Raw genomic sequence first — 12,817 nt, 5'->3', positions numbered from 1 at the left:
GGGGCCACCTCCGGGCAAAGCTCCCCGCCACCACCACCCCTGCAGACCCGGGAGGGGCGGCCCGCCCAGCACACAGATGCAGGCTCAGAGGCCACCAAAACACCTCTGTGGGTCCACAGGGCGCCGACATCCTTCCTTCCATACTGCGCTCCCCTGGGTACCAGGACGGAGAGACAGGAGGCAGGGACAGGCTCCGTGCAGACTCCAGCTCTGACCAGGTTTCCCTGCATGCCTCCCTCCAAGCATGGAGCTCTGATCAGGGCCTCACGTTAGATGCTCGGGGTAGAGGAAGACGCACAGCCCACACACTCCAGACTTCCTGCCAAGAACCACCTGTAACCACGTAACAGGCTGGAAGGATGCAGTTACCACCTGTAACCACGTAACAAGGAGCAGGGAGCAGGTGGGTTACCCACACCACAGCCACAGGGCCAAGCCGCGCGGAACACGGAAGAGCTCTGAGAACCATTCGGAGCGACCTCCAGGATGCAACCTCAGTGTGGAGAAAGCACGCTAACGCTTGCTGTTCTTTAGTTGCTAAGTCGTGTCCAGCTCTTTGTGACCCCATGGACTGCAGCCTGTAACGTTCCTCTGTTCATGGGATTCTGCAGGCAAGAACACTGGAGGGGGTTGCCATTTCCTTCCGCAGGGGATCTTCCTGACCCAGGGATCGAACCTGTGTCTGCTGCTTGGCAGGCAGACTGTTTACCACTGAGCCACCTGGGAAGCCGATCTAAGGGGCACAGATACGGACATATTTGCTTCTATAAAAATTCGACGGAAGGATGAACTGTATGGTTAGAAGACGACTGGTTATCTTCACGGCAAGAGAGGGACTAAGGGCCCCCGGGAGAGACAGCTGACGTTTCTGACTATACCCTGACTCTGGAAACGTGGAAAGAGTTCAGATGACCGCAACCCTGGGTCAAATTCTAGAATGAACTCGGCAGTGTGCGTGGGGGGACAAAGTGACATCCCAGACCTCCTGGTCAGATGTGCTGAGGACAGTCTGACCTCAGCCTCATCCTGAGGAAACACCAAACCCAGCCCATGGTGGGGCCATCTGAGCACCAGGGAGACGGGACCATGGCGATTAAGACTCGTAGCCATATTTATAAGGTCCGATCTCATGAGGACACCAAACCCCCCTGCAAAAGCCCAAGACGCTCTAAGCAGAGAATCAACTCGTTGCTTTGAAAGCTGGAATGTGAAGGGGAAAATTCAGCACGCCTCCTGCCTTTCCATACAAACTACGTTTCCGGGCAACCAAGGAGTTAAGTTTTCAGTAATACATAGGTTAACAAATGGAGAAAGAAATGTCGGAAGTTGAAAATTACCATCTACAACCTCTAATGAGATGATGGACGGAAGCCATCATGACAACCAGGTCGTGATACAGAAGAGAAACGCCTCAGGGAAGCACATCCATCCACCACCCCCGCCCACCCCCACCGAGGAGGGGGCCTTCCCCAAGACGGCCCCCACCCCCACCAAGGAGGGAGCCTTCCCCAAGATCACCCCCACCAAGGAGGGGGCCTTCCCCAAGATCACCCCCACCCCCACCAAGGGACAGAGGACACGCTGGCTCACATGCTGGGACCGTGGGGATGCCCTGAGCAAGGGCATCTACCAACCTACCTACCAACCACAGCTTACAGACCCTGTGTGATTTCAGAGAATTGCTCTAAAAATGACCAGACAACTGGGGAAGTTTGAGCGTCAGTTGGGTATCTGATGCTATTCAAGGAAAACTTGATTTTTCAGTTGTGATGCTAGGCTGTGCTTAGTCGCCGTCATGTCTGACCCTCTGCAACCCCATGGACTGTGGGGAACCCACCAGGTTCCTCTGTCCGTGGGGATCCGACAGCCGAGAACGCCGGGGTGGGCTGCCACGCCCTCCTCCAGGGGATCTTCCCGACCCAGGGGTCGCACCCAGATCTCCCGCACTGCAGGCAGATTCTTTACTGTCTGCGCCACCAGGGAAGCCCTAACTCGTTTGTAAAACATAACCAGGGTTTGCCCTTGGCAGTCCAGTTAGAACTCCGCACATCCACTGCAAAGGGCGCGGGTTTGATCCCTGGACAGGAACTGAGATCTGGCATGCCAGGCCCTGCAGCTGCTGAGCCCCTGTGCTCCAGAGTCTGTGCTCCAAGCAAGAGACGCCACTGCAGCAAGACCCCCCACGCACTGAGACGAGAGAGGCCCCGCTCGCCACCACTCGGGAAAGCCCACACACGGCAACGGAGGCCCAGTGCAGCCAAGGAAACGATTATTTTTAAAAACGCCCATCATCATTGCCCCAGGCCGTCAAAGTGGAGCTCTCACTTCCATGACACGAGCTACCTGGCATTTCACCCTGTTGACAAAACACTCGGGACCGAGCACAGGGCTGGCCCGAGCAAGCCGATCGGGGGCCAGGCGGCCTCTTCTCTTCTCTGCTCTTCAGCCCGTACGGGCCTCCCTGGGGGCCACAGCTGTCGTGCACCGCCCCCCTTCTCTGATGGACGATCGCTCCCCCCGCACCCTGCCTGATAACCCCTTCTCCTGGAGGCCTCCCGCTGCCCCTACCCCAGCAGGCGGCCCACCTCCCAGGCGGATGCTCACAGACCCTCCCTGCCTTGGGGAGCACCTGGCTCTGCTGGTTCCTTCGCTGGACCCACGAAAGGCAACTACAAAAAGCATTGCCCACAGACGCTCACCGGAGCCGCCCAGCACGGCCACCACGTGGCAGGCCCACCCCGCTCTGGAGAGACGGCCTGGCTGCCCCTCCGTTCGTGCAGCCGTGCTGGGGGAGCTCAGCACGGACCAAGGTCACAGGGACAAGACCGCACGAGGCGGGCCCCTCTCGGTCCGCAGCACCCTCGGACCCTGCCTGGCCCCATCTCCCCGGCCACAACCTCAGACTCCCAGGGAGACCGAGCGCTCAGACCTGGGGCTCAGACCCTGCGGGCGGGCGAGCGCTGGCTGGGGGGGTGCAGGCAGGCACACAGATGGAGTCCAGGCCCTGCACGCACTTGCGTGCCCAGGGAGGCACTGACCAGGAGGGGGCCTGGGGGAAGACGGGGCGGCACCTGGGCGGCAGGACAGTGCACAGAGAGGCAGTGAGGGCCACGCGGCGGGCCCAGCCCCCAGCCTTCCCCCGGGGCGTGTGCCGGCCAGGGGTCCCGCACGCCACAGGGTGACTCGGGCTGCGGAGTTGGGGTGCCCACGGCTGGAGCTCAGACCACGCTGAGCACAAACACAGGAGAGGGCGTGTGGGGACAGAGGGCGCGGGCACCACGTGCCTGGCCCACCCATCAGAGGGACCCTGGTGGGCAGGACCCGGCAGGGAGGCACCCCGCCCTGCACCCTCCCTCCGCCCAGGGCCCAAGCTTCTCTGCTCGTGACTCGGACGTGCAGGCTCTGGGCACAAGGGGCAAAGCTAACTCCCTCTCCCTCTGTGGTTCTCCCCCTAAAAGCATCAGTCCCACACTGGTGTCAGCCGTGAAAACAGCCTGCCACGTGCGTGGGCTTCAGGGTGAGTCTGCCTGGATTAACTCCCTCACTAGTCAGAGGACTTAACCCACCAGGAGGGCCACTGCTCTCGGCTCCGGAGCCTCTGTCTCCTCGTCTGTAAAGGAGGACAGAGGGGTGGAGAGGGGAGCAAACGCAACGCATCACGTGAGGTCAGTTCCAAGGAGGCCCTTCCGGGACCGTCTCTACTTCCATCACTGCCCAGAGGCCAAAACCACCAGGTACGCAGACCCACCTGCTCCTCGATGAGCGAACTACACAGGACAGGAGATTTCAGAACCCCCCCACCAAAAAGCCTCTGATGGATTCTGATTAACCACAGCGGTGCGCCAGACTCTGAAATGATGAGAGTTTCTGGGGACATTTTACTCCTTCCCCTCGTCTGTCCTAGAAAGTAAAGACGTCGCAGCCACGCAGACGGGATTCAGACTCAGGAGGCGAGGGCCGTGTGGGGTCGCCCACGTGGGGCCACGCCTGTCCCCACCACTAGCCTGGCAGCACCCACTGTGACCCCTGTGTGACCCGGCTGTACTCCTGCAAGACTGTCCCCTCTGCCTGCTGCCCCACCCCCACCCCCGCAACAGGCACTCACGTAAGAAGTGCTTTTCCAATAAGGCGATTTCCAGGTGACCTTTGATCTCATTCAAGCGATCGATCTCTGTCCGGTTGAAGTCCTGGACTCCTGCAGCCATGATGAGGGTCCCTGGACCAGCCTAGAAGGAGAACCCCAAGAAAGAGCTCAGAGCTGCCTGGAAGCACCCTGGGTCCACGTCACCTGGTTCTCTCATCACCTGGCACCTCGGGGTACCCCGAGGTCCCCGCGGTCTGGAAAGGCCGCTTCCCAGAGCCCCCCTGGCCTAGGAAGGCACTGGCCCTGTGTTAGACCCTACGTCAGTTCACCTCAGTTTCACCTGCCGGGGAAGGGACATCTCGGGCAAAGCAGGCATGCTCGGAGCCCCGGCGAGGCCAACGTCCAGAAATGTCAAACTAAAACCACAAGTGTGCCGCTAAGCCTCCGGATGGGTCACAGCACAGCTCTCAGGCCACAGAGGGCAGGAACTCTGGAAGCCTGTCCCGGCCTGCGTGGTGACCTCCCAGGAGGGTGGCCCAGCCACGGGGCCCGGTGCCCTCCCGCCTGGGGGGCCAGGCTGGCGCCCAGGGAGCCGCAGCAACAAGGCTCCGGGGAGGGAGCGTCCGCGTGCCAGGTTCCCAGGGGAGCGAACTCCAAACAGGGCCCTGTCCTGGCCCACGGTATGGCTCATTAAAGCCACCCCCACTGTCCCGCCAGGCTGAGGGCAGGCTCCGGCTACAGGTTGCCGCTGCCCGCTGGCAAGGGGCACACCTATCGGTGCGGCCAGGCCTGCCTGGGGCATCCTGCAAACCCCCCTGGTCACCCCACAATGGCACCCCACCACGCAACAGGGCCATCTGACCCCGGGTCCCTCCCAAAACGGGGCAGGGGAGGAAGGGGACACCCAGCCTGGACAGGGTCCGTGGTCGGCTCCCGCATGCTTTCACCTCACCCGGGGCCACAGCCCAGGAGGGAGAAGCAGACGCTGAGGCTCACCCGGGGCTGCCCTGTCCCGGCCCCCGACCTCCTGGACTGCCAGCTGCCCTGGCTACCGCAGCACGAGCTCCCAGGCAGCAGGGGCTGGGCCGGCTCAGCTGCCCACCCCGTGGGCCTGGCAGGGCTGGGCACAGAAGGGCTGGGCAGCAGGCGAAAGGCAGGGCCCCTCTCCGCCCTGCTCACCCACTCACCTTGCAGATGACCATGCCCCTCCCCTGCCCATCCCTGGCCTCGGCGGACAAGATGGTGGCCCCAGGGTGGAGGGCAGAGGCCGGCCTGGGAAGGTGGTCCTACACAGATCCGGATGCCGGGCTCACCATGTCAGCAACATCCCCACCGAGGCGGGCAGGGTGGCCCCTGGCGCGTGAGCCTGCGTCCTCAGAGAGCTGAAACACGGGTCAGTCTCCGAGCGGTTGGAACTTAGCCCATCTGGAACTTGTCCCAGAGCTTTCAGATCCCTTCAGAGGCCCTCGGGTCTGAGGGAGGCTGGGATCACACAGCTGTGGCCGGCTTAGAGCCAAGGCCCCTCGGGGGACAGCAGAGGTCATGGGGGACAGCAGAGGTCACGGGGTGCGCCCACGGGAGGTGCTGGTCACCTCCACCAGGACGACACACGACCTGCCCACATGGCAGCGGTGGCACAGGCTGCGTGGGCATGAGGTTTGCGGGAGTGACCCAGGGCCCCGGGGCAGAGGTGACAAGGACAGGCTGCGTGGGCATGAGGCTCACGGGAGTGACCCAGGGTACCGGGGCAGAGGTGACGAGGACAGCGTGGCCCGCTGTGGGATGCTGGCCCGCCCCCCACTGAGAAAGAGAGAGAGAGAGAGCCCCTCAGGACTGGGGAGGTGGGCTGGAGAGTCATTTGTACTCACAGCCCCGGGCTCACCCCGCTCTGGGCCCTCACCGGCCGGCTGGTCCCACTGCCACAGGGGGCGCCCTCTTCCCAGGACAGGCCTGTGACCCCCATGGCGTCCCACCCGGTAGATGCTGCCAGCCTACCAGGAGACACAGCAAGTGAGGCCCCAGCCCACCCCTGACCTGGGGGCGGGGGGATAGCTGTCCACTCTGCAGGGAACAGAGGCCATGCCCAGGCAGGGCGCGGCCCTCGGGGCTCCACAGCTCCAGCCCGCCTGATCAGATGCCGGCTCTTAGAGGAGGCAGTGCCGATAAATTATTCACTGCCACCATAAGCAAGCAAGCCCGTCCCTGTTCTATTACGAAGCATTAATAATACACAGGGCCAGGCAAGTGGGCGCTCACAGCCACGCCTGCAAGGAAAGCCTAGCTCAGGTGCTCAGCGAGGAACAGCGGGGCCACCAGTCCTGGGGTCCATGCGGGCGGGGTCATCCACAGCTAGTGGGGCAGGGGGCCACTGGGCTTCTTCGCTGACGATGGGGAGATGCAGGCAGCTGTCCCCACAGCGGGGAGCCAGTCGTCACCCCTGGCCGGGAGGGGGCTGGGGGAGCCTGCCCCACCAGCTGCCTGCCCGCTGACCAAACAGAAGCTTCCAGAAGTCAGCAGGGCCTGCTCACACCAGAGCTGCCGAGCCCCACTGAGGAGATTTGCTAGCCACGGAGAGGGCGTTCACGACCAGCCCTCAGGGGCCACTGGCCCAGCTGGGCTCCCGAGGCCCAGCCTGGGCTCGGCCAGCTGCCAGCGCAGTGACACGCACCCTGGGATGGCCAGGTGCCCGAAGGTGCTGCCCTCGGGCTGGGCCAATGGCTCCCAGACATCGCCCTGTGAGCCCCTACGTCAGACTCCCGGGCGTCAGGCTGGGGCCCTGGCATCACTTCTGCATGAAAAGTTTCCCAATCACCCAAAAAACCAAGGAAGGAAAAGAAATCCCGCTGCCAGACAAACTACCCTCAATCTGATCACGAGCCCCCACCAGGGAGGCTGGGGGTGGTGGGGAGAGACGGGGAGCAGCCTTGCCTGTGTCTGACCGGCCGGGAAGGTCACGGTCCACCCAAGGCCACGCTCGGCTTGGCACCCGAGGATGGGGACAGTGCCAGCGTCCCAGCGAGGGGCCCCGAGACCTGGGCCATGCGGCCAGGGTCGGGGGGATACTCGGTACTCACAGGGTCCCTGAGCTCCTCACTGTCCCGGGGCGAGGTCCGAGGGATCTTCAGGGGAATCTCGTCTCCGCATTCGGTGTCTGAGGCATTCGGAGACTCGGCTAGATCGAGGAAGTCATCTCTCTTGTGACCTCTGAACCTGATTTTGTCCAGCTTCCTTAGCATGTTCAGCACTGAGCCTCTCTGCTTCACCTTAACATGACGCTCGGGGTCCCTGCAGGACAGCAGGGGGGGCAAGGTCACACAGTCAGTCACCGGCCGGCCGCCTGCCGACACACCGTCCCCTAGACAGCTCCAGGCCCCAGCCTAGGGCCACCACCCGGCCCTGCCCTCGGGGAGCAGCCAGGCCTGCTACTCAGGGACCCACAGACCCGCGAGGCTGGGGCCTCGGTCAGCCCCACCCAGCTGGGCTGGTCACTGAGCTCAGACCCCTGTCACTGAGCCCTCTGCACCCCACAGGGGAGAAGGGAGCCCTGTCTCTCAGTGGGACCCAGCACCAAGAGGAGGCAGCCTGGAGCTGCAGGGGAGCCGCTGACCCCGTTGGGGTGGGGGCACTGCGGGAAGAAGGGCGGAGGGCTGACCCTCCTGAGCTCCCACAACCCGTCAGGAAGCACAGCCACGCGCATGCCTGGGACGGCCGCTAGAACGCTGGGGCTCTGGGTGTCAGAGTCCCTCTGACCCCTGACCCTCGCTACGCCTGGCCCCGCTCCCAGGCACACAGCCAGGCTGCCCCATCGGCCCAAAACCCCTTCCTACCCGCCTGGGTGCCCTGACTCAGCTCAGGAAGAGCTCAGCCTCGCTAGGTCCCAGAGGCCTTCCCAGCACAGCCCAGCTGCGGGTACAGAACCCCACCAGCCTGGAGCGAGGGCGGCAAAGGCCGGGTGTGGGGTCATGCTGGGTGGAGGGGGAGGGGGTGATATGTGCTGGCATGGAGGAGACGTGTATGTCAAGCGGGCAGGCACACCAGGGACGGATATGCAGTGGGGCACCAGCTCCCCACATCTCTGACCCAACCCCAGGAAAGCCCAGGGGTGGGGTGGAGGCAGCCTTCTGCATGCCCAGCCAACCTCACACTGAAGCCCACGGCCCCAGCCCCCATCACACAGCTTCTTGGCCCCCAAGGTCTGCAAGAGGCCCCGCTTCCCCACGGGGCAGGGGCTCTGAATGCACCCAGGCTCGAGCCCTCCACCTCCCACTGTTCTGAGCCCCAGCTTCCACCTCTGAAACAGAATGAACACCGATGGGAATGAGAACCAATCCAGCCAGACGATCCCAAGAACTCGAGATGACGCCCAGGCACCAACACTCAGTCTGGACCCAACAAACAGCTCGGCGATTTCCTGCAGGGTGGGCAGGAAGCAGAGGAGCAGGGTGGGATCCACCCCAAACCACCCCAGTGGAGACAGTCCACGCAGAACCACAAGGGCAGGGAGAAGCCCTTCCTGTTTTGGACGGTGTGGGCTTGGAGCCGTTAGACCTCGGTAAAGCACCGCCCAGGGTGCCGGGCTGCAGCCCTGCATGCCTGCCCCGCCCTCCAAGGGCCGCCCCCGGCATCACTGCTCAAAATGACAAAGCCTACGAGCAGTGGGCGCCGGCGAGAGCCAGGTCAGAAGGAGCTGGGGCCAGTTCTGGTCTCCACAGACAGCTGAGGCCGTGCCCGTCGGGGGCAGGGCTGGAGGTGCTCCTGGGACAGGGGCTTCTCAGGCTCTGGAACCCTGAGCTCCCAGCGCTCTGTAACCCTGAGCTGGCCCGGTGTGGCCCGATCCAGCAGGATGGGAGCAGGGGACCAGCCATCCGGGAAGCTATCCCATGAAGGAGCTGTGAACTCCAGATGAACTAAAAGGTTAAGTAAACTTAGGAAAAAAAGAGAGACTTATGTTCCTAAAGAGGGGAAGTGATGGTCTACATTAAGAGACTGGGGGAAAAAAAAAATCAAAGTTAAAAAAAAAACCCTCAGTCAACCAGACAGAAGTAAGCTGACGTTTGTTTAAAAAGCGCAGTGAGGCAGGAGACGCGTGGAGCAGAGCGGGTATGTGTGAACCCGTATCTGCTGTGAGACAACCTGCGCGAACTGGTAAAGCCTGGAGGACCTCGGTGCACAGACGTGCAAACCCCCCCACGCCGAGCAGAGACGGAATCTCCGCAACAGGGGTCACCCAGTACCCGTGCAGAAACCTCTAACTTCACCAGGAAGGAAACAAGGCCAGCGATGTGGCCGAGGCCGCAGGAAGCAGGGACACCGACGCCCTGGGGACCAGCGGGTCCCCGTCTGGAGATGCGTCCCGGGACAGATCTGGCACGGGGCACGTGTCTGGGTGCACCGCGGCCAGCTGGGAGCTCAGGCGCCACGCGGGGCGCACAGACATCCCCGGGAGCCTCAGAGTGGTGACCTATGCTGCTGCCCGAGGTGACCGTCACGGACAACAGGCGTCTGCACCCCCACAAATGACACGGGTCCCTGGGTGGAGCTCCTGAGAGGCTGCAAAACTTCTCCCCACAGGCCCTGTCCAACTGCTTTTCTAACTTGAAAAATAAGAGCAAACGGGATGGGAAGCGCCGCCAGGTAAAACCACCTTTTTTTCCATTTTCAAAGAGACCCAGGGGGACCCCTCCTCACCCAGCACCAGACAGAAGCAGGTAGGGGAGTGGTCCCCGCAGCCAAGCCTCCCTCCTTGCCGGCCATTGTCGGGAGTCCTGGGACTTCCCGCCGCGCAGGCCGGGCCATCTTCCCTCCTGACTCGGCAAGCAAATGAGGAGGCCACCCAAGGAGGGGGACAGGGCGCCGAGGGTCCGCCCCGCCACCACCAGGACGCCACTCACAGGCGCCCAGCCCACATGCCCCCCCACCCCACCCAGCGGGGCCTCCCCTTGCAGGGCCAGCTCACCCCAACCTGCTCACATCCGCCCTCGGGGAAGGCAGGGGTCCCCACCGCCCTGCCTCTAGGCCCCTGGGTTCACACAGCCGCTGGACCAAGACCTGGGGCCAGGACGCCTGCCCACCCCCACAAGGCGGGTCCAGGCTGGGAGGGGCGCTCAAGGCTGAAAGGTAGCCCACCCCACCCCAGGACCATCTCACCTCAGTCCTCCCCAGCTCTGAGATGATGGCAGGAGACTGGCACGGCCGTAGTCCACGGCCAGGGAGAGGGGAGCCGGAGCCAGCCAGGCACAAAGCGGGACCCAGAGCAAGGCTTCCCCACAAAGCCAGCGTCACTGACGCCGTCTCCGCAAACCGCCCCGCTCCTTCCTGCCACGCATCCCACCCCGCCCCAGCCCCCCCAGCCTCCCCCTGATGCATCAGCCCGTTCCCCACACACCCACCCCGCACTCCCCAGGGCCCGTGGGGAGGAAGCCTGTGTTCACAGGCCCCCGGCCAGCTGCCCGCACGCCTGGCCTTCTCGGCACAGCTGCCCTCAGAGCAGGACGTGGCGCCCCGGCCCCTGAGGGTCCTGGAGAGGAGCCCCCTCATACCTCCACGCAGAAGCAGACGCTCAGAGCTGCGACACCTGCCAGGCCCTGCAGCTGCGGAGGCAGGACAGGGAGACACGGGGCGACAGGGCAAGGGGGTGCCTGGCGCTGGGGCCCGGCTGCCGCCCCCGGCTCGGGGCGGTGCCCACTGCGCTGCAGGGCCTTGGGACGCCGGAGCGAGGCCAGCGCTGGCCCCGGGACACAAAGCACGCTGCTCTGGAAACGCACTGAATGGCTCCTGGACACACAAAGGCCGCACTGTCTGTGGAACACTGGACTTGGAAACCACAAAGGACGTTAGTTCCCCCACCAGCCCGAGACTCAGAAAAAAGTGGTTCCCAGCCCCACGTGTGCCGCGTCCCAGGCCCCAGCCGTGCTCCTTGCCGCCCCGGCTACACTCAGACAGCCGGCTCGGCCTGGGCCTGGCATCACCCTCCAGTCACCTGGCGGCTCTTCCGCTGACCCCAGGATAAACAACGTCTGTTTCCCCAAATGCAGCAACCCTTGTCCTAAACCGTATTCCCGGGGAGTCATAGACGTTGAACGAGGCCAGCCCCAGCCAACCGGCCGGCCCTCTGCCAGGACTCCATCCTCCAGGAAGGCGCCCCAGAGGCCCACAGCCCTGCAAGACGAGCGCCCGGGACCCCAACCTGCATGCAGCTCCAGCCAGCCCGGGGGCCCCATGCTGGGTGATGCTCGGAGCAGTCTGGATGCCCGCGATCCGGGAGGCACGGTGACCACACCCCCAACCCATGCAGAGCTCGACGCTGACTCCCACCGAGGGCCCACGGGTGCCCCCAACCTCGAGGCCGGCAGAGCAGCCACCCCCCCTCACTCAGATACACGCCTCCGTCGGCAGGGCCCCGAACACTCAGATGCTCGGCTGACTCCCTGCCCACCACCCTCCCATGGCTGGACTCTGGCTGCTGACCTACTGTGTGAGGACGTTTATCGGTAGCGGGAGCCTCCGTGGACCTGCCCCCAATGACACCGGAATACCAGCCGCTCAAGTCAAACCCGGAAGAAGCTCCTGACCACCGTGACCGTGGCCATCTACAGTGAGCCCAGCCCCCCCAAGCCAGGGCTCCCCACCTGCAAGCTGGGGGCCCCCACCTCCAACCCAGCGGGTCGTCTCTAAGACAGGGCCTCCTACCTCTAAGCCAGAGGCCCCCACTTCCAAGCCAGGGACCCCTCATCTCCAAGCTGGGGACCCCCACCTCCAAGCCAGGGCCCCCCAAGCCAGGGTCCCATCTCCAAGCTGGAGGCCCCCACCTCCAAGACAGGGCCCCCCAAGCCGGGGTCCCATCTCCAAGCTGGAGGCCCTCATCTCCAAGCCGGGGGCCCCTCAAGCTGGGGTCACATCTCCAAGCTGGAGGCCCTCATCTCCAAGCCGGGGGCCCCTCAAGCTGGGGTCACATCTCCAAGCTGGAGGCCCTCATCTCCAGGCTGGGGGCCCCCCCAAGCCGGGGTCCCATCTCCAATCTGGAGGCCCTCATCTCCAGGCCGGGCCCCCCCCCAAGCCAGGGTCCCATCTCCAATCTGGGGGGCCTCATCTCCAGGCCGGGGGCCCATCTCCAATCTGAAGGCCCTCATCTCCAGGCCGGGGGCCCATCTCCAATCTGAAGGCCCCCACCTCCAAGACAGGGCCCCCCAAGCCGGGGTCCCATCTCCAAGCTGGAGGCCCTCATCTCCAAGCCAGGGCCCCCCAAGCCAGAGTCCCATCTCCAAGCTGGAGGCCCCCACCTCCAAGCTGGGGACCCCCACCTCCAAGCCAGGACCCCCCAAGCCAGGGTCCCATCTCCAAGCTGGAGGCCCTCATCTCCAAGCCGGGGGCCCCTCAAGCCGGGGTCACATCTCCAATCTGGGGGGCCTCATCTCCAAGCCGGGGGCCCCTCAAGCCAGGGTCCCATCTCCAATCTGGGGGGCCTCATCTCCAGGCCGGGGGCCCATCTCCAATCTGAAGGCCCTCATCTCCAGGCCGCGGGCCCCCCCCCCACAGCCCCACAGCTGTGCTCCTCCCCACCCTCCCCCGAGCCGGGTCCGGCCCACACACCAACACAGCCTGCAGCAACTCGCTGAGGCCCCCCTGGGGCTCTGCCCGCTCCCCGACGCTGGGCTTCGGCCCTGCTGACCCCTCGGGGCCCTCTGAGCGCCACACCGGTCACCGCGGGGCCCAGCACTTCTCTGTCCAGCGCGC

The 12,817-nt window shown here is 64.3% G+C and overlaps 1 protein-coding gene across 13 annotated transcripts in view; it reads right to left on the bottom strand.

Moving 5' to 3' along the window:
* Nucleotides 1-12,817, bottom strand: part of GRAMD4 (GRAM domain containing 4) — a 65,969-nt gene that overhangs the window by 28,137 nt on the left and 25,015 nt on the right. For 10 of the 13 annotated variants that reach the window (XM_027968220.2, XM_060414298.1, XM_042247892.2 and 7 more), the window contains exons 2-3: nucleotides 7,159-7,369; nucleotides 4,106-4,226 (exon numbers count right to left, since the gene is read on the bottom strand). In XM_027968220.2, coding sequence (XP_027824021.1) covers nucleotides 4,106-4,226; nucleotides 7,159-7,369 — 332 coding nt within the window. Of the gene's footprint in view, nucleotides 1-4,105; nucleotides 4,227-4,413; nucleotides 6,076-7,158; nucleotides 7,370-8,373; nucleotides 8,605-10,623; nucleotides 10,778-12,817 lie in introns of those variants that run through there. The other 3 variants (XM_060414299.1, XM_060414296.1, XM_027968223.3) reach the window with 3 other exon arrangements.

Source organism: Ovis aries, chromosome 3, assembly GCF_016772045.2.
Source record: "Ovis aries strain OAR_USU_Benz2616 breed Rambouillet chromosome 3, ARS-UI_Ramb_v3.0, whole genome shotgun sequence".
Classification (NCBI taxonomy): Eukaryota; Metazoa; Chordata; class Mammalia; order Artiodactyla; family Bovidae; genus Ovis; species Ovis aries.
Note: the sequence above shows the minus strand (reverse complement) of the source record. Positions and strands in the feature narration are given on the sequence as shown.